Source organism: Hirsutella rhossiliensis (genome assembly GCF_020360975.1).
Source record: "Hirsutella rhossiliensis strain HR02 chromosome Unknown scaffold00001, whole genome shotgun sequence".
NCBI lineage: Eukaryota > Fungi > Ascomycota > Sordariomycetes > Hypocreales > Ophiocordycipitaceae > Hirsutella > Hirsutella rhossiliensis.
The window spans coordinates 4,524,183-4,549,333 of NW_025408667.1; the positions used below are offsets into that span (position 1 = coordinate 4,524,183).

Here is a 25,151-nt window from a genome sequence, read left to right on the forward strand (position 1 = left end):
CCTAAGCCGAGTTTTGCGTGGGAATGAAATCCCCTTTTGCCGACTCGAACGAGGGAGGGGTTGGTTGCCTCAGCGGCCCAGGCTATGCGCGCTGCCAACGACGACGAGATGTATAAGTCGGGCGTGTCCCTCGAGGTCGAGGTAGGTACTGCCGACTGCGAGTCGTGGCCGGGCGCTGGACGACAATCCCAGCCAACGTTTCAGTGCCGTCTCTCGCGACTTGTCGAGGGGAGGGAGGAATGAATGAAGAATGAAGAGAGGAAGAAATTCGCGACAGGCCAAGAGCGGGACGGCATGGACAAGCGCGGGGCTTGAAGGAGAGAAGCCGCATTTTACGGTCCGGGAGCAGCAGGCAAAATGGCGCTGTGGTCCGATTCCAAGCCTTGTTGGGTACGCGGTGGGACCTGATCGATTGATAAGATTCGATTGATAACAGGGCCTGGCCTGCTCAGTGGCTGTGCTAGTGAGCCGAGGCTCCACCACCCTTGCTGTTTTTTCACAGCACATGCTCCAATCGCACCGCGCGACACAGTGCAACGAGTGCCCGTACAGTGCGTGTCCGTGATGCAGCAGGGCGTCGTTTCTCTCGCCCACCGGCTCCTTCAAACACTAGCACACTCTGCTCCCGCTTCAACGCCTCCCCATGGGGACCGCGTTCGATGATCAATGCTAGCGAAACTCGAAGTCTGTTTTGCTTGCGTAGCGGATGGCGCCCGAGGTACAGACTAATAATAGCCATTGGGCGCGTGACGCGGCACCCAAAAGGACGGGCGACGGAGTGTGCGCGTATTCTGCACTGTGCTCTGCATATCCCGCCGGCCTCGCCCAGCTGAGAACAGCTGGCCGACTTCGGCAATTGCCGAATTCCCTTGCCTCACAGTATGCCAATATGTGAGTAGCTGGATAGCTGCAGCAAAGAATGCGCTAGGTTTCCACTCTCCCAAGACCTTTTGAAAAGTCCTAGACGCATCAACCATACCTATACGGTGCGAGAGTATGAAACAGGACACGCGATACACTCACGCAGCTTATACCCAGACGCCGGTTGTTTGCTTTACACGTCATTCCCACTCTATCTCGAAGTTCTCAGCATTGGATGCCGCAGTTCTCGAATCATGGTCAAGTTTTGACTATTCACAGCTCTCGCTTCGTTTCGTCTCCCTCTGGAACAGACTCCCTCTCCCCGATCTACTGACACCACTGCGTCTTCGTAAGCCGCGAGACAAGCATATCCCGTCATACTTTCTCGAAACGCCTCCCATGTAGAATCTGTGAACTGGATAGGCCCGCGTTTGTGACAGCCTCGAGACTTGCACCAGCGTCGAGCGGAGTTTGTATATGCCCCCGTGCCTAGTGCAACTGGGTTGAATCGCCGGGTGAGGTAGCGATGCTGAAGTCGGCGCCAAGCTGGAGCTGTCGCTAGGTCTCAATGGCATTTCCTTATAACAGCAAGGTGGAGGTCGGCCATGCCTGAGGAAGATTGATGTCGGGCAAGTCGGAGACTTCCGGGAAAGCAAAGGCACCGTCTCGGAGAGAAGGCTTATAATATGCGCCAATTATGTCCCTACGGAGGTGCCCCTATTTTCTTGCGATATTTTACAGCTTGACAAGCACACGTGGCGAGATTCTGCTGAGTGAAGCAGCAAGAAGTAGAATATATCGAGTGGTATGACGGCGGTAAACGACAGCATGGTCCGTACCAGAACCATTGGGTATTTCGCCTCCTGTAGTTCGCAATGACGGTCCATTTTAACGACGTGAATCCCTTCCCTCCTCGGGAAGCCGACAGAGATAGGACTCGGCTGCTTAGACGAGTCAGTCACATTTAGAGGTCCAGACTATTCGCATCTTAGACTCCAAGGCTCGCCGGACCCCACCGGACGGGGCCACATCAAGGCGGGGCGTTTCCGCCTGGTCGACGAATTACAGGACATGGGGACGGTATTCGGGGGCCGGAAAATCCCAGACCTGGAAAAAATGAAAAGATAGTTCCTTCGAATAGGGCGCTCCTCAGTTCTTTCCAATGCTAAGCTTCTCAAGCAGGAATACTGGTTGTCATAATACAACTTAAACAAGCGCAGGGCGCTCAACTCGTCCTCGCCCCATCGGCCTTTTCCATCTGCCGTGCTCAGCTTCCCTTGGCGGAGTACTTGCAGAGCCGTTGATGGACCGCCGGTCAAAGTCCCAGTACTCCTCGGCTTCATCACAGACAGGCATCGGCAAGTATACCTGCTCGTAATGGTCCCTAGTAGAAATGGACGAGTCGTTGGTACCTATCATCCTCTTGGCTTCGGAGGAGGAGCAGAGAGCATTTACAGTATCTTGATAAGTTAGGGATGTAACCTAATAAAGAGCCAAGTCTTTAAAAAGGCCCAGGTCGAGTCCTTGAAATCTTTGCCCCGGATTAGGTAAGGCACCGAGACCCTCCACGGGTACTCCCCAATCATCGTCACCTCCCCCCCGGTCATCGTCGTCCCATCCATTGCATGGGCTTCCAAGCAGACGCTCAGTCGCCACTACACAGGCCTTTGCTTGCCTCTGTCTCCCACATCCGCTCCTCTCCTGCCACCACCGCGACAATGGCCCATCTCGCGCGCCCCATGTCCTCCACGTCACCCGCTTTCAACCTCACCTCCTCCCCCGGCTCCTCCGAGTCCGGCGACGACGACGCCCCCTTGCCCTTTCCCGCCGTCCTCCCCCGATCCGACTTCCTGGCCCCCGGCTTCCAGCCCGCCGCCTACCTCTCCGCCCTGCCGCACCGCCACCAGACCCTCGAGGACCTGCGCTCCGACCTGAGGGACCGCAGCTCCGCCATCAGCGCAGAGCTCCTCGAGCTCGTCAACTCAAACTACACGGCCTTTCTGTCCCTCGGCAGCGAGCTTCGCGGCGGCGATGACAAGGTCGAGGATGTCAAGGTGGCCCTGCTCGGGTTCCGCCGCGCCGTCGACGAGATCAAGGCAAAGGTGGCAAAGAGGCGCGAGGACACGCTGGTCCTCAACTCCCAACTGCGAAAGGTTCGCTCCGACATTGCCCTGGGGCGCATCATGATTGAGCTCTCGGATCGCTTGTCGGCTCTCGAGGAGAGGCTGGCAATACACACTCTCGCGGCAAACAACGAGCCGCAATGGGACTACGATCAAAGCGACCAAGACGACGACGACGACCCGGACGAGCACGTAGAGGGCCTCGTTGGGAGTCCGCCCGCGAGGCTGCTGCAGTCTGCGCGAGACTGCAGCCAGATTGCGGCTCTCGCAGAGTCTCTCGACCAGCAGCATCCATTTATCGTCAAGAGCCAGGAGCGCCTGACAACATGTCGCAATACCCTACTTCTAGACTTGTCAAACGCGCTCAAGGAAGCGAGAGGTGCCGGCCGCAGAGGCCAGGGCCGGGTCTTGCGCTATCTGCACATATACCGCGTCCTGGATGCTCGGCGAGATGCCGTAAAAGCCCTCCGCAGTGGGTGAGCTTCATGTCTTAGCACCGCACTGTACAGAATAGGCAGTTCCCAATGATACCCGACGCAAAGCCGTCCATGAGTCCAGCGTGTCCCAATGGCTCACATCGCGTTCATTGACTTGAATATTGTACAATCCTTGGTCCCCCGGCTAGTTCACATGACGCTGGACAACGCCTCGGCCGTGACGCCGCCGCTCGCATCCGCCACCTTGCCGTTCAAGGTCAGGCCAGGTCCATGCGACGTGCTCAGAATGATCTCGTGCACCTCTTTGGGCGACTCTTCCGAAATATTGGCGCACTGAGACTTGATCTTCTTGAGGAGCGTGGTGAGGTTGGCCTTGAGCTGATCGGCGCTGTGACCGAGCTGCCCGATGGGCATCCTGATGACACCCTGGCGCTCGCGATAATCTGCCGCGCCGGCGGAATCCCTGATGGACTTGACCACATCAGAGACAATCGTCTTCATTCTCTTGCTGGGCATTAGCCCCTTGGGACCCAGAACCCGCCCCAAGCCGGACTTGTTGAGTGCCTTTTCGCTCGACTCGTGGCATATCAGTCGGTCAAAGTTGATCTTGCCCTGCCGGATATCCTCCAAGAGGGACTCTTCTCCCACGGCGACGGCACCGGCAGCGGCGGCGGCGGCGGCAATCTCGCTGCCTTCGGGGCAAAGAACGGCAATCTGCCAGTCGCTCTGCACAGGGTTGGGAAGGCGGACGCTGTTCTTGATAACGGGACCGTTGCGCGCCGTCTTGAGGTTGATGTGAATCTCGTATTTGACTGACGGTGGCTGGCCGACTTCCACCGCTCGCAAGATCCTGACATGCTCGTTAGAAGGCCGGTCAGGAGGTAGCTTTAAGAGCGGAGAGGAGGAGAAAAGCATGCCTCATGGCTTCGAATAATGAGAATTGAGGAAACTCCCGCTTTTCCAGATTGTGCCGCTTGAAATCCTTGGGTAATGGCTTCTTCTTCTTCTTGGACTTTTTGGCCCTGACAACAGAAGCTTGTCTGCTCTGCACCATGGCAGGGGCTAGGAAACGCGGGATGGATGTCGCCAACGGCCGCACAACCGGTGAGGGCCTTCCCAGGCTCAGACTGACCATGGAGGCCAAGCATCGGTCAATTGGCGTCATGGCGGACAAATGGGTGATGCTGAGGTCGGTCAGGTTGGTGCTGCGAGGCGCGAGGCGGACGGACGAGCGCTGATACTGCCTTGGAAGTCAGGCGAAAATTATACAAAGTATCAAGTACAGCGCGCAAGCTGTCTAGGCTCTAATCGATAAGCCAACGGGGCCCGCCGCCCGCCCAAAGACCCTAACCCCTCCATTCCCCCACCTCTGCAAGAAATTGAGTCACCCGCATCACCCTCTGTTCCTCCATTTCTCTTCCGGCGAAACAGACGACCAAAATGAAACACGAGGAGCTCGAGGTCCTCTCGACCAAGCTCTCCGGAGACTTCCGGTCTATAGAGCCCTACCTGAGGGACCTCGACAAGCACCTGATCCTGCGCTCCCATGTCGAGGGATACAGCCTCGGAGACCTCGAGAAGGCAATCTGGCAGACTCTTCGAGGAAACAAGGCCGCAATCGGCTTCATCCGGCGAAACGGCCTCCCAAACTTGACGAGATGGTTCACCTTCATCGAGCAGTCGCATCCCGAGATCCAGGAGGAAACCAAGACGGCCGACGCGGCCTCCAAAAAGCCCGGCGCCAACTACAACCTTGCCCTCCAGGACACGGACAAGGGAGTCGTCACTCGGTTCTTGCCCGAGCCCTCGTAAGTCTGTCGATCCACCGCTGCTGCTCATGCTGACCCTTCGGCTACAGTGGCTACCTGCACATTGGCCATGCCAAGGCTGCTCTCCTCAGCGACTACTTCGGCCATGTTGCCCACAACGGTAAGATGCTTCTCCGACTCGACGATACCAACCCTGCCAAAGAAAGCGAGGAGTTTCAAGACGCGATTGTCCAAGACCTGGCCCTCATGGGTATCCAGGCGGATTCCTTAACCTACACCTCCGACTACTTCGACTACCTTTACGACATGTGCAAGAAGCTCATCTCCATGGGCTTGGCCTACGCCGACGACACGGACCAGGAGACCATGCGCGCGCAGCGTATGGACGGCATCCCGTCAAAGCGGCGCGATCGCTCTGTCGAGGAGAATCTGCGCATCTTTGAGGAGATGAAAAAGGGCTCCCCGGAAGGCTTGGCACACTGCATGCGCGCCAAGATTTCCGCCGACGACCTGAACAAGGCGATGCGAGATCCCGTCATTTACCGCTGCAACGTCAACGACGCGCACCATCGAACAGGACGCAGGTGGAACATCTATCCCATGTACGACTTTGCCTGTCCGGTAGTCGACAGCCACGAGGGGGTGACGCACGCCCTGAGATCTACCGAGTACACCGACCGCAACCCGCAGTACCAGTGGTTCTTGGACACCTTGGGGCTCCGCAAAGTCCACATGTGGGACTTTTCGCGAATGAACTTTATCAGGACGTTCCTGTCGAAGCGCAAGCTGGCCAAGCTGGTCGACTCGGGCAAGGTATGGGGCTGGGACGACCCGAGGATGCCGACGATCCGCGGTGTGCGACGACGTGGCATGACGGTCACGGCGCTTCGAGACTTTATCCTTCGACAAGGCCCGAGCCGCAACGTCGTCGTCATGGACTGGACAAGCTTCTGGAACGCCAACAAGAAGGAAATCGACCCCGTTGTGCCGCGCCACACGGCCCTCCTGCGCAAGGACATGGTCAAGGCCAAGCTGACGGGGGGCGAGGTTCCTGCGGGCGTCGTCGTCGAGCAGCGACAGAAACACCCCAAGAACCCCAGCGTCGGGATGAAGGATGTGGTCTTCTCGCCAGAAGTTTACGTCGACCAGGCCGACGCCAAGAGCTTCAAGGCCAACGAGGAGGTGACGCTCATGGGCTGGGGCAATGCCTTTGTCCGCGAGCTTCCTGCCGAGGACCCCATCGCCAACATGACTCTCGAGCTCAACCTCAAGGGAGACTTCAAGGCCACGGACAAGAAGATTACGTGGCTGTCTGCCCAGGGGCTGGACCTGGTGCCCGCCGAGCTGTGGGACTTTGACTATCTCATCACCAAGGACAAGCTGGACGAAGACGATAACGTCGAGGACTTTCTGAACTCTGACACGTCGAGCGTCGAGGAAGCGTGGTGTGACGCCGGCGTCGGGGAACTCAGGGCCGACGACATTATCCAGCTGGAGACATTTTGAAGCTGATCTCGCGATTCACCAAGTGACAAGCTGGTACAAGAAGACGACATGGAAATATTTACAAAAAGCTGCAACCACAAAGACCGGTGTGCACATTTTTCTGATCCTGACACGCTCGAGCGTCAGCCAGATGTCGGCTGTGAAACGGCATTCACAGCAATGTGCGGAGTCGCCCTTCGCCGCTTTTTGGATGTTGACGTTGAGAAAGACGCCGTCGGGGAGATAGGGCTTGCCAGAGGCGATGAGCTTTTCCGTCAGTTTGAGGGCCAGCTGGGCGTAGACTTGGCTCCGGGCCGGCATGGGGCTGGATTTGGGGTCGACGTTCCAGGGGGCGGTGGCGAACGAGTCAACGGAGAAAGCGATGGCGGGGATGCCGGAGTGGACGGCGTGGACGGCGGCACCGACAGTCCCGGAACCCTTGACGACGAACCACACATTGGCGCCGGCGTTGGGCCCGGACAGGGCGAGCTCGGGCTGGGTTTCGCCGGGGCCCCAAAGCTCGCGCGCGTACGAGTCGATGGCGTAGCGCATGGAGGTGACGGGGTACGAGTTGACCCAGCGGAGGTCCGGGCGAGTGGCGTTTGCACCGCTGAGGCCGGCATCGGCAGGGCAGCTGTCGTAGTGGCAGGGCTCGGTGCGGGCGTCGGGCTCGTCGTCGGTGGAGCCGGAGCCGGACTTGTTGTCGGCGGGGGCGGAGAGGAGGACGGTGTGGTTGGCGGCGCGGAGGACGTCGTTGAGGGTGCGGAGGTGGAGCTCGGCCCAGCCGTCATCGTTGGACTGGACGATGCGGATTGCGTGGGAGCAGGGGGCCAAGGGGAGGGACAGGAGGAGGGGGGCCGCGAGGGCGGCAGCGAGACTGAAGAGGGACCTCATGGTGTTGGAGTGCGTGAAGAGGGTGTCTCTTGCTCTCTCTCCGGTTGACCTTGGGCCTTCTGGTTCCTCCCTCGTGTAGACTGTGTGGAAGAGCACGGCTTCAGGCTCTGGAAGATGCTCAAGATACAAAGGGGAGGGGAGGAGAGGATGGAGATTCAACCGAGGGCGAGACGTTTTTAAGGACGGGCCACTGATCTTGTGCGATTCACCGCGTGCCTCTTTCTGCTGGGACACATGCTTCCAGCTGCGTATACTTTATTTCTTCTTACTTTTTCACTCAAAAGGCAGTTCTGATTGTTCCCGGTGTGAGAGGCAGAGTTGGTGGTTGTCCAGCAGAGGAGGGTGTGTGTGACGGGATGGCGGACACTAAACAAGTTCCCTCGAGCTTAACGCCAGCATACTTTTGCATGGCATCTGCTGGCAGCAGCGTCAAACACGTTAGTTTGACGGACTAGTATTATGCTTAAACGCCCCTCCTCCATCCAAACTCTCCCCAACACGGGATAGCGGCGGCGGCGTTGCGTTGGGGAAGAGAGGATGCTCACCAGTTGGCGAAGGGGGTAGGCGTGCCAGGGTGAGGAGTGAGGCGGAGGCGCGCGTGCTCGTGGATGAGTGCTGCGACTAACTTTGCGTCGCTTCACAGTACGTGGCGGGGGCTTCTGCGAGGTATTCGCGTGGTTACGTGATGTTTATCGTGATGCATCTCGAGATGGATCTCGAGATGGGCGCTGCGGCATCAAAGCGCCAACCATTTTACAGAGGGAGGACCTTGATTGAGAAGCCAACGTCCAATGCCAGGCCGTCCAGTGTCTCCGACGAGCCCACATGGCCGCCCCGAACCCCTTCTTTGTCGAAACGGACCCCTAAATTTTTCCTGTACGGAGCACTCTGTAATAGGTGGTCTGTGTTGCAGGCAAGGTACTGTACCAGTCCAGTATATACGAAATGCCCGCCCACGTGCCCCGTAATTGAAAAGAGGCAAAATGAGGAAGGTGTGGATTACGGGCCCAAGCTGTGGGCGCGGGCACAAGCCTGAAGGGCTCCTGCCGCTCAGACTGACTAAGCTAGGCTGGCCCAATCAGGGACCGGCTGCACTCAACAGTAATAAACGGGCTAAAAAAGCCGACGGACTTTTCTTGCCTGCCCTCGGAGGCTCCTCATTGGCCGTGTGACGTCCCCTCCTCTTCTCCCCACAGAGAAGAAAGAGCAAGGTGAGTAGGAACACTGAAAGATGCCGCCAGAAGCGGCAGAGGAAGCGGGCAAGGAACAGGGCCCGGCCGGCGGCGTCGGCGAGACAGTCCACGCCCCGTCCGTCTTCAAGTCGCTCGGCTGGCTCGACCGCTACCTCGCCCTTTGGATCCTCGTCGCCATGGCCGTCGGCATCGTCATCGGCAACCTGGCGCCGCAGTCGCAGCAGATCCTGCAAAAGGGTCGCTTCGCCGGCGTCTCCGTTCCCATCGGTGAGCTTGCTCCTCTCTCTTCTCCTGGGGAAAGCCGATGAAGCTGACCGCAGCACGCAGCCGTGGGCTTGCTCGTCATGATGTATCCCATCCTGTGCAACGTGCGCTACGAGTCGCTGCACATGATTCTGCGGCAAAAGAGCTTGTGGAGGCAAATCGGCTTTAGCATCCTCGTCAACTGGCTCATTGCTCCCTTTTTCATGGTACGCCTGCTCCCGCATCGTCCGCCGGCTCGTCGTGAAAACAAGACCCGCGCTCACCACCCCAGCTCGCGCTTGCTTCGGCCTTTCTCCCCGACGAGCCGGACCTGCGGAGCGGCCTCATCCTCGTCGGCCTCGGCCGCTGCATCGCCATGGTCCTCATCTGGAACAGCCTGGCCGGCGGGGACGCAGAGTACTGCGCCATCCTCGTCGCCGTCAACTCGCTGCTGCAAATGATCCTCTTCGCCCCGCTCGCCGTCCTCTTCATCGGCGTCATGCGCCGCGACGGCGGGCCCGCCATCCGCACCCTGTCCTACTCCGTCGTCGCGACCAGCGTCGGCGTGTTTCTCGGCATCCCGCTGGGCGCGGCCATTGTGACCCGGCTGGGCCTGAGGAGGCTCGCCGGCCCGACGTGGTACGAGGGCGTCTTTATGCGCCTGGCCTCGCCGTGGTCGCTCGTCGGCCTGCTCTACACCATCATTGTGCTCTTCGCAGCCCAGGGCCAGCACGTGGTCCGCCAGATCGTCTCCGTCGTCCGCGTTGCCGCGCCCCTGGTCGTGTACTTTGCCGTCATCTTCTTTGCCACTCTGTGGGTCACGCGCAGGCTCGGCTTCGGGTACCGCCTCAGCTGCACGCAGAGCTTCACCGCGGCGAGCAACAACTTTGAGTTGGCCATTGCCGTTGCCGTGGCCACGTTTGGGGCTGACAGCGACGAGGCGCTGGCGGCGTCTGTTGGGCCGCTCATCGAGGTGCCCGTGCTGATAGCGCTCGTCTACCTGGTCAAGTGGCTCGGCAGGCGGTGGCGTTGGAAAGATTGAGGAAGCCCCTGACGGGCACTCGAGCGATGTTCCCCCTCCCTTGATTATCCTCTCGGCCAAGTGGTTGTCTTGCTGGGATACCAAGGTGGTATGGTCGACGAGAAGTAGGTTCCTAGACTGTCATCGAAACTGGCTGTGGCTTTCAAGGACCTGAAAGAGGACGGGGTGGTTGCTGTCGTTGCTGGCCAAGCATTTGTCCTGGCCGCCGTATCCAGGCTCCTCCTTGACCAAGCCCCGACCGACCGCACAGCCTTGCATATCGGCAATGATCTGCGCCGCCGCGTCGCACGACATGCTAAGCGGCGAGCCGAGGAGGCCGGCGCCTTGAGAGGATGGCGTCGCTGCTCCCGGACTGGGCTCGACAGTTGATGGGCTCTCGGCCCGAGTGGAGCTCAGCGCCGGCACCTGGGCAAAGCGGCCGTCGCCGTCGTCGCAACAGCCCTGCTGGACGCTTGCCGAGGCGAGGACGTCGAGCTTGTCAAAGGCGGTCCAGGCATGTGTCATCGGGCGGCCGGGGTGGGCTCCGTGGAGAGGGACGGGGACCGAAAGAACCGGAGGGCATGCTCTGTTGAGGCGTGGCATCTCGACGACGGCGAGACCGGTTCCTAGCCCTCGTCCGTAGGAACCGCCGCCGCCGTCGTGCCGGGCAAACTCATCGCAGCAGCCTTGGGCCTGAGCCGCGGCCGAAGAGGAAGCGGTTGTAGTAGAGGAAGAGGAAGAAGACGACGGCGGCTGCCCCTGCAGAAAGCGCACCGACGACAGGGTATGCGCCGCGTCCCGGTCCTGAAAGGTCTGCAGGAAGGCGTCGACGTCGGCGGAGCCCGCGCCCATCTGGGCCAGCATCATGCGCAGGCGGGCGTTCTCGACGGCCACGGTGCGGGCGGCCTGCTGCATCTCGAGGGTGGCGTCGATGCCCCGGCGCTCGTACTCTTGGACCTTGCGTTCCATGGTCTCGACGTACTCTTTGCGGCGCGCGCGCGAGCGTCGCTGGTTCTCGCGGATGCGGATGGCCGATGCGGAGGTTGGGCCGGCGGAGGTGGTCTGCGTGGGACGGGCTGTGAGCTTTCCCCCCCATTTCTCGTCTTTGGCTTCTTGATTCATTCTTCCTTGCTTTGGGGAATTGGGATCACAGTCTCTCACATGACCGTGTCGAGGGAGTGAGTGAGCGAGTGAATGCAGAGTGACAGTCCGCGCTCCGACCAAGTCCTCTAAACGCATCGCAGTGCCAGCAATTTCTTCGAGTATGTATGTCACTGAAGAACAAGCCGAAAAACACAGCCACGCAGACAGGCCCCGTGTAAAAAAGACGGTGAAAAGATAAAGAGAAGCATCATTTTCTTACCTTTGCTCCCGCCATGATGACGACAGAAAGCCGGCGGCGTCTCTTTGGTCTCTCGGATTCCAATTCAACGGGGAAGGATGATGATGCAGCAGCAGCAGCTCAAATTCTTTTGCAGAGGAATGGGACCCCGATGGAATAAAACGAGAGAAAAAGAATTGCGGGCGGGTGGAGCTTCGCACCTGTCCGTCAACTAACAGCCTTGCTGGGGGATCCATTCAATTCATCGTAACCATCCAATCCAGCACGCGCAGGTTTTTTTTACGTCTTCCGCTGTTGGAAGCTCCACCCGTCGGACCATTGGGAATCCCAGAGAGCTGGAACATGCCGGGAAAGGATATTCTTCATAACTTGTTCCTTTGCCAGGCGCATAACACATACTGTACATCTGTATGCGTCTCCTAACCTTGGCGTCCCATAGTCAAAGGGTCCTCTTGTCAAATCAAAGCTTGCTTGCTATAAGGGTATCATCAAAACCGTTTCCCAGACTCATGGCAGCGCCCATCTTGCCATGCCGACCAAGCACAGCAGCATAAAGCGACGAAAAGAGGACACGGCCACGTCGTGCTCCGCCCTCACTTGAATAGGCGCTTGCGGGTGCGCGTCGAAAACCGCTCGACGCCGTCTCCCTGCTGCGCATGCCACAGCTGCTGCATGCCCACCCCGTGGCTCTCGCCGCACACCTTGTACCGCCGCCACGCCTCGCGCAGGTGATCCGGCCGCAGGGGCCCCCGTCGCACGCATGCCTGGTCATCCTCGGCCGTCGCCGGCGGCGGCGTCGGAAGCTCGCTTTGCTTCTCGCCGGCCGCGATCCATTCGCCCTGCACGTTGCGCGCCGACTCGATGATTTCGCCCGCAAACAGCTTGGCAACCGCCTTAACGGCTGTGCTGACCATCTGGGGCACCGACTGCGAGACGGTAGCGTTGACCACCTATAATATTTGGCCCTTGTCAGCGTCTTGCTCCTTTTCTTTTGCGGCCAGGGTGCCGGAAGAGTAGACGTACCCGCTTGACGACGGCGTCGGATAGCTTGGCTGCCCGCCACAGCTCGTAGCGACTGTACTGCTCGCTGTCGAAGGCTTCCACGAGCATGGCCCTCAGCCGGATTTCCTCCTGCTTCTGCTCCTGTGTGCGCGCGACAACGTCCTCGAGCGCCATCTCCTCCTTCTCGTCCTCGTCGTCTTCCTCAGCCTCCTTATCGCCGCCCTGGCCGCTGGCCGTGGTGGGCGCCTTTCCGCCCGCGAGGCTGGGCGTCTTGTCGGCGGCGTCATCGCCCTTTGCAAACTTGGACTTCCGCCCGCGCTTCTTCTTGGGGCCGGCCGTGACGCCGCTGACGGCGCTGCCGCTGACAATCGAGGTCGCGTCGACCGAGGGGGATCGCGCGTAGGGAGAGCGCCCCTCGGGGGGGAAGGATGTCTGTCGCAGGGGGTGGGCCGGCGCAGACGCCTGCGACATGTTTGAGGGCTTGCGGCGCTTGACGGGAGGAGCGCCGACTTCGAGCGTCGATGAGCGTTTCTTGTTGGGGAGCTGCGCGGGAGATGGGCCGGGCGGCGACATGGCCATGGGCGAGGTGGCATACGGCGGGGAGGCCATGGTGCCTAGGGGCCTTGGGAGGAGCGGTTTCGAGAGGAACCGTGGTTTTGCAGGCCGAGAGAGGCATGCCACGGCGATGCGCTGGAGGAGGCAGAGGAGCAGAAATGGACGCGTTGATGGTTGGTGAAGTTGAGTCAATGGCCAGCCGCCGCCGGCGCCAGCCCCGGTGCCGCCACGTCACGTGCGTGCCAAGCCACGTGACATTCGCCAACTACTGTACTTGTACCTCTATTGGGGGTGCCCTCATTTTGCATGGTGTAGCGGTATTTTACCAGCTTGACAGTACTGTACTTAAAAAGTGGGCGCCCGTGGGTAGCCATGGGCAGCCGATTTTTCAGTCCAGCCTATAAGTTAGTTTGTGTGAGGAAACCACTAGGTTGTGCAGGCAAAAGTGAAGTGACACTCCAACAGATAACCTGGAAGTGGACCCTATATGCCATGGAGGTGCTGGTGGCAGCTGACAGTTTGACTATAGCTGCGGCATACACCCAAAGACACACCTACGCCGATGGCAACAGCAGAAGCCAGAAGCAGACGGCTAGGGGGCCTAGGGGAGACGAAGGAAAAGAGAAAGCACGAGGCAGGCAAGAAGAGGGGCCATGTTAGCCAGCATACATACATCTGGCCAGCTTTACCTAGGCAGATCCCTATACCTAGGAAGGAAATAACGGATCTTGCCATTCTTATTCTTATTTACTCTAGGTAATTCGAAAAGGGGGTCTCTTTCACACTTATTCGTTAAGACTGCTCAAGGCTGCCTACCACGTCGGTTGCTATAGACTGTGCCGGGAAGGGGAAGGAAGGATCTCTCGCGTATGCTGTTATTGCTAAAGAAAATGTTGTCTATTGCAGAAGTCGTTGCCAAGGAAAAGCCTATCGAGGAAGGCTTTGTCGAGGAGAAAAGCCGTATCTGAAAGGAAAGGTCTATGCGGAAGGAAAGCTTTGTCTAGTGCAAGGGACTCCGTCTACGGTAGCGGTCTCCGGCTGGGGTAGGGGCATAACTAACTACGTGCCTTGTAATTGGCGGCTCCGCCATCTTGACGCATACCAACCCGGACACGGCCCTGAGCGTGCTGTTGTTAGAAAACTACTATGGCGTGCAGCCAAAAGTGAAGTGTACTGTACGTGGATCCTATAACCCATGGAGATGTACTCCGTAATTGCCTATTGGCAACCATGCAGCCCAGGGCAACTCATGAGCACGAGGCGGTTAAGGCCCTAAAGTGACCAAGTAGTTTACTGGCGCCGTATTAGGGGCTTGTCGGCTAGATGTACGGACACCGGGGCCCAGACGGCACCATGTCGCCGCCGCCGCTAGGCAACTTCGCGCCGCTTGCCGAGCCTGTTTGGGGGCCTCAGTCAACGCTAAAGCGGCTACCCCGTACGCGTACTTTTATACTTACCCCTAGCGGCGGCCCGGCGGGCTTGGCGGGCAACTTCTCCTACACCAACGTCCCTGTCGCAGTCGCCGCAGAGCGACAAGCAGACGACGTTTGCGGGTGGTAAGCCCGTTTCCTTGCGGCTGGTCCAACAGAGGGCGGACGCGGCCAAGGAGAACAAGCGCGTGAGCTGGTCCACGGGATAGAGTTGGGGGGGCCAACAAGGACGAGACGCAGCATTCCCGAATGAGAGACGGAGAGAGAACAACACCTGACCATGCTGATATGGAGTCTTGGCCTGCATGTGGCGTAGGGCCGGGAGGTGTGTGTGCGTGTGCGTGCAGGGTGGCTGGATAAGCAACATTCAAGGGCTGACGCTGGCCTCCACGATTTACATCAATGCGGTCCTTGGAGCTACCATCTCTGTCGACGACGCTGTTCGTTGCTTGCTGTGCCTTGCTGGTTGCACCACGAGTCAAGGAGCAGTCACAGGAGGAGTTGAAGGCGCAAAGGACGATTGACACAATGGCTTTCCTCGAGTATAGGACAAGGCGAGTCAACTAGCCTCGGTTATAAGGCAATTAATGAACCAATTATACTATTTGCTTCTGGGTGTTGTGTGGTAGAGAGGAAAGATGAGCATCCCGGCCGTCTTCGTCTCCATCTCGGCATCAGGCGCTGTGTCCGCGCTTTTCTGTAAAGGGGAAAAAAGGCCGAAAACTCGTGGCATACGGCGTCGAGAGAAAGGCTGTGAAGAAGTGTATGGTTTATATTGAAAGGCGGCGCTTTTGCATGTTGACGCCCGTTGTTCGGTGTTCGTTTGTATACCGTGTGATTGATTGATACTCGCTCCAGTCAAGAAGGAAACAAAAGAGAAGTGAAGAAACATGAACAGCATGGACTGGCCCTTTGGGAGCAAAGAAAAGAGGACGTTTCGAGACTGTCTGCGTCTCATCACGCACACTACCACTCAACATGCACATCCGGAATGTCGTCGAGCAAACCAAAGTCGAGCCCAACCTGACGCATGGTGACAATGATCCTGTCAAAGCACGCGAGTATCTTCCTGTTCCAGTCACAATCGGCCAGGCGAGAGACTTGAGGCACGTCCTCTTGCCGGACCAGCGGGTCGGCGAACTGGACCTGGACGCTGCCGTGCAAGGACAGGTGCTTGATGAGATCGAGGCCGGGAGAGTTGCTGAGCGTCGACTGGCCGGCCTTGAAGCCGATGCCCACGACGAGAACACGGGGCTTGCGGCCATGGTTGCTCCTGTCCTTGGTCAACTCCTCGACCGCCCGGGCGGCGAGGGTGGCCGGCCGGCGTGTCATGACCTCGCTTGCGGCGGCAAGCAAGGGGAACGAGCTGTTGGACAGTAGATAATGGGGATTGACGGGTATGCAGTGGCCGCCGACACCGACGCCCGGGAAGAAGCTCGTGTAGCCAAAGGGCTTGGTGCTCGCGGCCTGGCACACCTCGTAGGGGTTGATGCCGTGGGCCCTTGCTGCCTCGGCCATCTCGTTCGCGTACGCGATGCCAATCATGCGCTGGCAGTTTTCGTACAGCTTGGTCATCTCGGCTACCTCGGGCTTGGACACGGGCACGATGCGGTCGAAGACACGAGTGTATAGCGCCCGGATCGCCTCGAGGGACCCCGGAACGACGTCGTCGAGGCCCGAGATGACCTTGGGTATGGCGTAAGCCGGCGGCTCGGTGCGGCCTGGGTCGACTCGCTGGGGCAGTACGTGTTAGTTTAGAAAGGCCAACTTCTTGTTTGTTGGTTGTCTCGCGAAAGGGGCCAGAGAAGGTGGACGAGGAAAAGGGATCACGCCTCGTCAAACGTACCTCCGGTGACATGCCGGCGTAAAACCCCCGTATCTTGGCAATGGGCCCGAGCAGATCGCGCGTCATGCCAATAGCCACGGAGCTCTCGATGACTACCGTAGAGCCCGGGCGGGCGTGAGCGGCCACCGTCTTAAGCGCGCTCCGGAGGTACGAAGTGTCGACGCTCTTGTCCGGCAGCAACAGCGTGGGAACCGATATGAGGAAGTGAGTGGCCGTGTGTAGATGGCGCGAAGTGCTCGTCAGGGAAACGCGTTGGTTGCCCTCGAAGCACGACTTGAGGTCCTGGACTCGCCTCTCGGAGACTTCGAAGCCCAGGGTGTTATACTCCCGCGAGAACACCTCGAATAGGTGTGTACCGACGTATCCAACGCCAATGATGGCCACTAAGGGCTTGGCATTCTTGTCGATGGGCTCTAGCGAGGCGGCTAGATCCCACGCGTCGTGCTCGGCCTCGATGGGCGGAGTGACTGCTAAGAAGCCATTGTCGAGATTCGAGGCGGGGTAGCTCGTTAGATCGGCGGCTAGCTGGGCTGCTTCTCCCCTTTGAGCGAGCCTTTGTGTGTCTAGGGGGAGAGTGGCGGCCATTGTACGGACACTTGACGGAGAGGATCAGGGGGATTCAGGTGGGAAGGGCCGGGAAGGGAAAGGACGAAGACTGATTAACAACCCTGAGCCTTGTGTGTACGCTGAAAGACGAAGATTGATAACGACCCAAAGGCTTGTGTACGCTGAAAGACGAAGATCGACCAACGGATGGCCAAACAGACTTGCATATGTACTATTGTTCAGCTTGCTGAGCCGCGTCAGGTGCTGCAAAGAATGCTCTCAATCAGGGCCAAACTTTATGACGTCATGAATTCAGAAATAGGAATAGTAAATCGAGACTCGAGGACAGAAGCGTATATAGGTTGAGGCGGATTGGGATGGAAGATGCGGCTGACAGCAATGCCAGCCCCGTTGGCCCCTCCCCCCCCCATCGCCGGTTGCTGGACTTGACTAAATACTTTCAAATATCGGCGACGCTGGCAAGTTATGAAGCTACATGTGGGATATAAGGAGGAGCAGAAGTAATCAAATGCTCACAAACTCTCGATACCGGGCTAAAAGTTTTACAATACAGGTTCAGCCTCTTATAGACCACATATGGGTCTGCTTTCATGCACATGCTTAATGCCATGTTATAGGCAAAAGGCCTTCCAAAAACAATACACCTATATGTTAATAAATAAAAAGTAGATCGTTCTAGGAAGAGAAAAGAAGTGCAATCAGAGTTGGAATTCCTCATGCGCAACTTAAAATGTCAAGGGCCGGGCCGCTTTTAGGGGGCGAATTAGGCATGAACTCGAGCGATAGCCGGGGCAGGGAATTGGTTGTCTTCAGCCCCCACGGGAGAGCTACCAAACCATAATGCCCCAAGTTTCATGGGGAGTCGAGTGCTAGACATTGGTGTTCCCGCTTGGCCGCGTCTGTTCACATGCCCCGAGTATTGACATCGAACACACTGGCCCTTGTGCCCACACAACGTGCAGTCGACGGCAAGTATCAGTCAACCCTGACGAGCAACGGTAGGTGAAAAGATGTTGATTGGTTTCTCCCAAGCGAGGGGCATCTTGGAGCTACTCATCTCAAATACTGAGCGGCACCAAATCTGGTTCAAATCCTCGCTCAGTAGCTCAGACATAGATGAGTCAAAGCAGCCATCTCAGCAGACAATTTGCCGCCGCAAGGCTCCTCCAACGTTACAATTAACCCCCAAGTCGCAATATTAGATTCATCTGGGCAAAGTTGTTGTGTATCCCGTACTGTGCGGATAGAAAAAGATGAAAAAAGGGAAAAGATGCTATACAAATTTATGTGCGTGGTACTACCGTTGCTTTATCTCGTTCCTTTTTTCAATAGCGGCGAATTTTAGCGTGGGTAATTACGGTATTGAGTCAACCGAGGGAGATTAGCATGCTAGATTTCTGACGCTCTACTAGAGTGCTCATGCAAGGGTCTTTTGCCTGCGTGGAGGGAGCAGATGGTCGTGATGCCTATACAGCTTGAAGATAGGCAATATGCCAAGCAGCGCCATCTACGCATGTATACGCCAAGGGCTCCGAAACTTCTGTTATAGCAAGGTCTTCCCTCTCAAGGTCTTCAGGATGCAAGCAGGTACGGATACATAGGCCTCAGCCGGTCAGCCCGCCTCCTAAGAAGCCACGCTGATCAGTACATAATGCCACATGTTCCGTGTGTCAAAACTCGAAAAAAGTTGAGACAGTCTTGGCGATCGACACCGGCCCGGGGACCCATGTGGGCAAAGACATACAGTAGAGAGACAGGTTGTACCAAAACCCACTTATGCCCGCGGCCAAGACTGTCGCGATCTTTGAGATGATCCTTCGGCCCTGTCTCACATATCGGCTCAAGGTAGGTGATCGAAGCCCCTTGCAAGCTTCCCGCCCGTCCCGCACGCGGGAACTTAAGACAACGAGGTCAGGTCTGTCCATGATTTTCAACTACTCATGACGTGCCGTGAAACATCTACCGGATACGACCTGATCTAGACCTTCAAGGACGGATCCGCTGCAGTGGCGACATGGAGCCTTGTCGATTCCTTCCAGTTCCTGCTCTCTCTCACATCGGGCACGTTGAGGCGTGTGTGGGCTTGCGCCCATCCTGAAGATGGCGAGCAAGGCGCGTGCCGCCGGCCGTGGACCGCATTTGGATTCAATAAATCATCAGGCCGTTCCTGAACCCTATCTGCCGTGATGAAGCGGATCCTGAGTAATTAGCACGTGGCTCAGATGAGAGGTTGCATGTGCATTCATGTTCACCATTGGCCGTTCGGTTTGGTTTCATAACGAACCTCGTGTATTTAGTAAACCACTAATGTAGTAAACCATTTGCTAGCTTCCCTGCGGCAGGCCATGAGTTTCTCCTTGTCTCCCTATTTTCAATACTGCAACTGAAGCGAAGCCTCTGTTCCTTGCTTAGCCTTAACTTCTAGTGACTTTTCGTTCCCAGCCTTGCCTGCTTTGTCGAGACTGCTATGAAGGATGCATCGAGTCAGAGCAGACTTGAGCGTCCCGGTGCTTCTGTTGCACGGAAACAACATCATCATCTGAATGTAAGTTTGTGCCATACCCACGCCGTTCCGCGATAAGTTGGTGCTGACCGTGGAAAGTATAATGCAGAGAATGAAGCTCTCGACCGAAGACCGGCAGACAACCGACGGTCTCTGCTCGCACCCCTCGGGAAACATGGCAAGGCCGCATGGTCCAGCTCGCAAGATGGCGGCGAGAGCTCGACGGAGACCGTCCAGTCATCGTACGGGAACCCGTTCGACGACATGAATTCCCTAGAGAGCACCCAACCGTCGGGCGCCTTCGTCTCCGAGTCCTCGATCAAAGCCCCGTCTCTTGATACGGAAAACGTAAGCTTTAGGCCGACGATTGCACATGACCATTTCAAGCCTCGGACGCCGCCTGAGAAGAGGCTGGTCAGGCCCGGCCGCCCGCTACATCAGCCGGACCGTCCGGAGAGGGCCGGGACTGCCTCGGGCGAAGACGATGGCTCTGAGGCCACACATAGCCTGAGACGGGCTCGGGCTAGAGGCGACGACGAGTTCCGCGGGCCAAGTCCCACTCCAAGTACAGCCGCAGTGCCGAGGCCCAGCACGAAGACGACGGACGTCAACGCAGAAGCGGACCAGACACAACGGACGGCCGAGGAAACGCAAAAGAGAGGAAAGCGGAGAGTCACAGCGCAGAAGTACATGTTCATCGCGGGTCTGGTTGGTATCAAGTAAGTGCTTGCCCACAATGTCAAGCAGTTGCCGGCAGCTTACGCCGCCGCAGCTACATCCTCATCTTCGCCTCCTGGCGGTGGGCAAAGCTTTACTACATCTATCTGCCCTTTGTAGCCTTTCCACTCGTTCTCAACTGCTGCATGATTGCGTCGATTGCCTTCTTCAAGCTGCGCAACTCGATATGGCCCGAGAAGACCGTCGAACTGGACCATGCCGAGAGCCTGGTCTTGCTGCTGCCGTGCTACAACGAGACGGTAGAGGAGTGTACGCGGTCTCTCGACTCGCTCGTCGATCAAGTCGGCATCGACGACAACAAGACTGCCATCCTGGTCGTCTGCGACGGCCGCGTCCGAGGACCCAACATGCAAAAGACAACGGCCAACTACCTCATCGAGGATATTCTGGTCGACCAGACGAGCCGCGAGAAGATCAGGGACGCATACCGGGCGTGGGACTCGCGGCGCATGGACATTGAGGTCTGCAGAGGCCGGTACAAGGGCGTGCCCTTCTACTGCGTCGTTAAGGAGCAGAACATGGGCAAGCGTGACAGCCTCATCGTCGCCCGCTCGTTCCTATACAAGTTCAATATCAGGCGGACAAGTCCCGATACCATCTTCTCGCCGCGCTTCCTCCGCTCCATGTCCGACTGGCTCGCCCACGACGCCTTGATGGACCAGGTCGACAACCTCATCGGCATGGATGCCGACACCGTCTTCGACAAGGACTGCATCGCCCACCTGCTCAACGAGTCCAGATACCCAGGCACCGTGGGCGTGTGCGGCTACGTGACGGTGGACTTCTCAGGCGGCAACTGGAACCCGTGGTCGCTCTACCAGAACGCCGAATACACCCTCGCCCAGGGGCTGCGTCGACTCCACCAGTCCATTGCCACCAAGAAGGTCTCGTGCCTGCCCGGGTGTTGCCAGCTGCTCAAGATCTGCGAATATACCTGCGGCGACCGCGTCCTCCTCGACCTGTTTGCCTACCACCCCACGCCCCTGGACAACATTGTCAAGCAAATCCGGGCCACGGCCTCGGAGGACCGCAACCACGTAGGCTCACCTCGGTCCATGGGAAGAATGGCTTCGGAGAGCTGACATGAGAGACTTTAGGTGTGCCTGATGCTCACGACTTATCCGGCCGCCCAGACTCGCCAGGCGCTCCGCGCAAGGGCCTTTACCGACGTCCCTCACTCGTGGACCGTCTTCCTGTCGCAGCGCCGCCGCTGGACGCTCGGCGCCACGGGCAACGATCTGATGCTCTTGCTCGCCAGACACTGCCAGTGGTGGGAGCGCATCCTGGCCCTCAGCAACGTCATGGTCTGGTGTCTTAACGTCTTCGTCATCGCTTCCATCGGATGCATGGTCGTGGCCTTCATCTCGCAGCCCGTCTGGATCATCATGGCGTTTGTAGGCGTAATGATGATTCCAATCGTCTACTACCTGGTCATGGCGATATGGATGCCACGCACGACTCTGGAGCGGGTGCAATACCTCGCCGGCCTGCTGATCTTCGTCGTTCTCGGCCCGTTTCTGAACATTTGCGTCATGCTCTTTGCCATATGGAACATGGACAGCTTTGGCTGGGGCAAGACGAGACTCGTCGTCACCGACGATGACGAGAAGCCCAGCACCGGCGGGTCGACACGGCAAAGCCGTGGCCACGATGAGGAGTCCAATGTCGGCATGGTTGCCGAGAAGCAGACGATGCCGCCATGTTTGCCACGTGCGCAGCAAGCTTGATGCTGCTTGTCGGTTCTCTTTTTTCTTTTCGACGTCTTTTCCCCTGCTGCCTCTCCTTCTTTCCCGCCATCTATTTACCTAGGGCTGGTCTCTTCTCTGTTCACCTTTTAAAGTCCTACTCCCTTGTATTCAATTTCCGCCGTCTACTCCCTCGGCTGTCCTCTTCTCTTTCTCCCTTTATCGTCAAGCAGTATACTGACTCTTATTTATTTTCCGCTGCTTTTAAATCTCGGCTGTTGTCTTCATACTCCCCATGTTTTGCATAAACTTCGCGCCCCTAGCGTGCAGCGGTATCGCATCTAGATAGTAAAGAATAGACACACATATACCCCTAGGAACCTTCACTGAGGCTAACCTAAATTTTTCCATGGGCTTCTTCTAGGTAAAAGAATCATCTATATATAGCTGACCTTTCTGAAGTATTTTGTAATGTCTATAGAGAAAACAAGGCCATTTGTTTAGTTTTTAATAAAGTATTTACTTGGATTAATTAAGTTACGTATTCTAACTAATACGTATAGCGGGTACAGCGGCACTAACATCTGACAAAACTGAAGTGCAATCACCGTAACCAGGGTCTGCGACGCCGGCGTTGGATCAGCTGAAATGTGTCCTGGAGTGAATAGGCAGAAGCTGTTACAACCGGGAACCTCCTAGGAAGGTAACACGCCGCAATAAGTGTATCCATGAGATGTTTCGAACTTCATCGGCCTTGGACTTGATGGAAGCCTCAAGCCCAAAGACGCCCAAGACGCCCAAGACAGCTTTGTGATATAAAGTCATGGTAAATATCGACCGATATCTGAGATCTGAATGGGATAGTGGCTCCAAGCGATTTACCTCTTGCGCGGGCCTGCAAATCAAGTACCGGTACGAGGCCGGCTTCTTTCGGACGCTCGGGCGCCCGTGTATTGGCCGCCAGACGCAAGATGCGGTTGGCTCTCCCTCTCTCCCTCGGAGACTTTGTTTCTGCATATCGAAAATGGTTGGACGCAGTGGCGATTCCCGAAACATTTATCACTCACGTTGCGGCTCTTGATGAAGACTGCAACGCAAGTGCCACTTCGCCTCCCTCCATCCTCTGCAGCTAATTCCTGACACTCCATCCCCATTCCGCAACGGCAGGCAAAGTGAACACAGCATTACGTCAATTAGGTTCGCGGCCCAGGGTAGCAAGGTTGGGTGACATCCAAATGAAATACAAATATCATGAGGAGACCCCTGCATGCACACACTCAGCTTCTCTTCCTTGGAATCGGACACCCCTCATTCCCCACAAACATGTCGCCCTCCATGGTAAACGCCGTCTACTACCCTTCGTGGGGAGTCTACGGAGGGAAGCCGCCGTCGTGTTTGGACGCCGCGGCCATCACCCATGTCTTCTACGCCTTTGTACGGTAAGGCAAGAGTCGTCACTCAAGCCGGCAGGTAATGTCTAATCATAATCTCCCCCTCCCTAGGGTCAATGAGAATGGGACGTTGCGTGTGAGTGTAAAGTCAAGCATTTCTACTTGACGTTGCTGATGGCAACTCACAGCTTCTTGACGAGTTTGGCGACCTGGTCAAGGATGTCGACGGCGAGAAGGGATGTCTTGCTGCCCTCGGAAAGTTCAAGCGTCAGCACCCTCATATCAAAACCCTCGTCTCGCTGGGGGGCGGATCCGGTAGCGCCGAGTTCCCCAAGCTCGCCGCCAGTGAGACCGCCAGAGAGACGTTTGCGACGGAAGCGCGCAGCTTTTGCGACCGCTATGGGTTTGATGGCATCGATAGTTGGTCGTGCCCCCCCCACCCCCGTCCCGCCTGGCAGGGCTAACGACAGCGGACTCAGTTGACTGGGAGCATCCCCAAACCCCAACCCAAGGCCTCGACTACGTCAGGCTGCTCGAGTCCGCCCGCAGCACCCTGCCCCCGTCCAAGTATCTTCTAAGCACAGCGTTGCCGGTGGGAGAGTATTCTCTGGGGCAGATCGATCTGGAATCCGCAGCCAGACTTCTCGATTTCCTTAACTTGATGTGCTACGACTTTGTGGGCGGCTGGACAAACGTATCGGGGCATCAATCTCAGCTTTGGCCGCCATCCGAGCATCGCGACCAACCGCGCTCGCAACTACAAAAGTCCTGCTCGGGGGGAGTAGAGTACCTCTTATCCCGCAATGTCCCCAGCCACAAGATTCTGCTCGGCATTCCGACATACGCGAGATATTTTCCCCACGCACAGGGACCAGGCCAGTCCAGCCTGGATGCCGGGGAGATGGATATCCGTGCTCTTCCTGATGCATGGTTCAAAGGCGCGTACGTGGATGAAAGCGTTGGAGCGGCATATTATGTTGATCTGGCTGGAGACAAAGGCTTCGTCTCGTTTGACGTACCCAGGACGGTGGTATTAAAAGGGAGATACGTCAATGAGAAGCTGCTTGGGGGACTTTTCTACTGGACAGGTATGTCGGATAGGGCTGGGGATGAGAGTCTGGTGGCTTCGGGATATAACCAGCTCAACATGGGCTAGGACCATCTGCTTCGTTGGCTTACTTGAATGATTTAAACTTGAACGAATCCTCTAGAGAACAATAGGCGCCATACGGCCTCCTCTAGATTCGCTGGGTGATGACGAAATCCGCGGCTTTCAGCTCGGCCAGCTTGCCCTCGGCCAGCTCTCTCACCGAGAGGGTTTCGTTCTCCGACTTTATCACAAGCGTGACCCTCGACCGCACGCAAACACGGCCCAACCTGACTCGGCTACCCAAAAGACGGTGCTGCTTCAAGCTGAGCAAGTACAGCCAGGGCTATTCCGGGAATTAGTCCGTGGTGGGAGTGGCGGCAATCAATCTGAAGCATACAAATGCTGCCTCTGGGCAAGGTGGGCACTCGCGTTTGACGTCGGGGTATACCTGGAAAACCCTTGCTTGTATTCGTGTTATTCTTAGTAGCACTCGTAATGCAACACGGGTTGTCTATCCTCGAAAGTGGGAAAGTGTGCGTAACCGTACACAAAGTTTGGCGTTGAGTGCAACGCGAACAAAGCAAATGATTAATGTCGTGCCCCACCGCTGGAGACGGTGCAGCAGCATATGAATAGAGGAGCAAAAGACTGGCTGGTCTTGCTGACCGCGTAGGAAGTTCTCCTTGGTCCTCGGCGCCCATTCACGCAAGAGCCGATCAACGCCGGCTTCGGTGATGTTAAGAGCCTACCCCTCGGGGCGACTTCCAAATGGCAAATCCCTCCCATCTTGACAAATATGCTGTGACAAGCTTATTACTGCCTGCTTTACACGGGGGAGCGGAATGTTTTGTTCCATCTCCGCACCGATTGGCCTTGTCTAATGGTTAAAACGAAGGAAAGTAACACTCTTTTAATTTCCGACTAATATTATGGTTTCTTTACATTCCCATCCACCGGTCCGTCTTTCCTAGTAGTT

At 57.2% G+C, this 25,151-nt stretch overlaps 10 protein-coding genes across 10 annotated transcripts; 5 read left to right on the forward strand and 5 right to left on the reverse strand.

Annotated features, from left to right (window-relative positions):
- Positions 1–2,579: 2,579 nt before the first annotated feature.
- HRG_00617 (conserved oligomeric golgi complex component protein) lies at positions 2,580–3,464 on the forward strand (the record flags this gene model as incomplete). Its single annotated transcript, XM_044859088.1, has 1 exon — positions 2,580–3,464. The coding sequence occupies one exon, from the start codon at positions 2,580–2,582 to the stop codon at positions 3,462–3,464; it is 885 nt and encodes a 294-aa protein (XP_044725488.1).
- Positions 3,465–3,610: 146 nt separating this feature from the next.
- HRG_00618 (ribosomal protein l1p/L10e family domain-containing protein) lies at positions 3,611–4,475 on the reverse strand (the record flags this gene model as incomplete). Its single annotated transcript, XM_044859089.1, has 2 exons — positions 3,611–4,271; positions 4,339–4,475. 2 exons carry the CDS (start codon positions 4,473–4,475, stop codon positions 3,611–3,613), a joined length of 798 nt encoding a protein of 265 aa, XP_044725489.1.
- Positions 4,476–4,861: 386 nt separating this feature from the next.
- HRG_00619 (tRNA synthetases class I (E and q), catalytic domain-containing protein) lies at positions 4,862–6,696 on the forward strand (the record flags this gene model as incomplete). Its single annotated transcript, XM_044859090.1, has 2 exons — positions 4,862–5,229; positions 5,280–6,696. The coding sequence occupies 2 exons, from the start codon at positions 4,862–4,864 to the stop codon at positions 6,694–6,696; spliced, it is 1,785 nt and encodes a 594-aa protein (XP_044725490.1).
- A 15-nt stretch (positions 6,697–6,711) lies between these two features.
- Positions 6,712–7,569, reverse strand: HRG_00620 (survival protein surE domain-containing protein; the record flags this gene model as incomplete). The annotated part of the gene is made up of 1 exon (XM_044859091.1): positions 6,712–7,569. The coding sequence occupies one exon, from the start codon at positions 7,567–7,569 to the stop codon at positions 6,712–6,714; it is 858 nt and encodes a 285-aa protein (XP_044725491.1).
- Positions 7,570–8,800: 1,231 nt separating this feature from the next.
- HRG_00621 (sodium bile acid symporter family domain-containing protein) lies at positions 8,801–10,047 on the forward strand (the record flags this gene model as incomplete). Its single annotated transcript, XM_044859092.1, has 4 exons — positions 8,801–9,029; positions 9,090–9,232; positions 9,298–9,788; positions 9,834–10,047. The coding sequence occupies 4 exons, from the start codon at positions 8,801–8,803 to the stop codon at positions 10,045–10,047; spliced, it is 1,077 nt and encodes a 358-aa protein (XP_044725492.1).
- A 120-nt stretch (positions 10,048–10,167) lies between these two features.
- On the reverse strand, positions 10,168–11,148 carry HRG_00622 (uncharacterized protein; the record flags this gene model as incomplete). The annotated part of the gene is made up of 2 exons (XM_044859093.1): positions 10,168–10,521; positions 10,600–11,148. The coding sequence occupies 2 exons, from the start codon at positions 11,146–11,148 to the stop codon at positions 10,168–10,170; spliced, it is 903 nt and encodes a 300-aa protein (XP_044725493.1).
- An 813-nt stretch (positions 11,149–11,961) lies between these two features.
- On the reverse strand, positions 11,962–12,979 carry HRG_00623 (hTAFII28-like protein; the record flags this gene model as incomplete). The annotated part of the gene is made up of 2 exons (XM_044859094.1): positions 11,962–12,318; positions 12,392–12,979. 2 exons carry the CDS (start codon positions 12,977–12,979, stop codon positions 11,962–11,964), a joined length of 945 nt encoding a protein of 314 aa, XP_044725494.1.
- A 2,342-nt stretch (positions 12,980–15,321) lies between these two features.
- HRG_00624 (UDP-glucose/GDP-mannose dehydrogenase family, central domain-containing protein) lies at positions 15,322–16,786 on the reverse strand (the record flags this gene model as incomplete). The annotated part of the gene is made up of 2 exons (XM_044859095.1): positions 15,322–16,089; positions 16,202–16,786. 2 exons carry the CDS (start codon positions 16,784–16,786, stop codon positions 15,322–15,324), a joined length of 1,353 nt encoding a protein of 450 aa, XP_044725495.1.
- A 3,175-nt stretch (positions 16,787–19,961) lies between these two features.
- HRG_00625 (chitin synthase domain-containing protein) lies at positions 19,962–21,736 on the forward strand (the record flags this gene model as incomplete). The annotated part of the gene is made up of 3 exons (XM_044859096.1): positions 19,962–19,990; positions 20,044–21,046; positions 21,107–21,736. 3 exons carry the CDS (start codon positions 19,962–19,964, stop codon positions 21,734–21,736), a joined length of 1,662 nt encoding a protein of 553 aa, XP_044725496.1.
- Positions 21,737–23,017: 1,281 nt separating this feature from the next.
- On the forward strand, positions 23,018–24,534 carry HRG_00626 (glycosyl hydrolases family 18 domain-containing protein; the record flags this gene model as incomplete). Its single annotated transcript, XM_044859097.1, has 6 exons — positions 23,018–23,133; positions 23,197–23,221; positions 23,274–23,505; positions 23,565–23,779; positions 23,852–24,027; positions 24,363–24,534. The coding sequence occupies 6 exons, from the start codon at positions 23,018–23,020 to the stop codon at positions 24,532–24,534; spliced, it is 936 nt and encodes a 311-aa protein (XP_044725497.1).
- Positions 24,535–25,151: the final 617 nt, after the last annotated feature.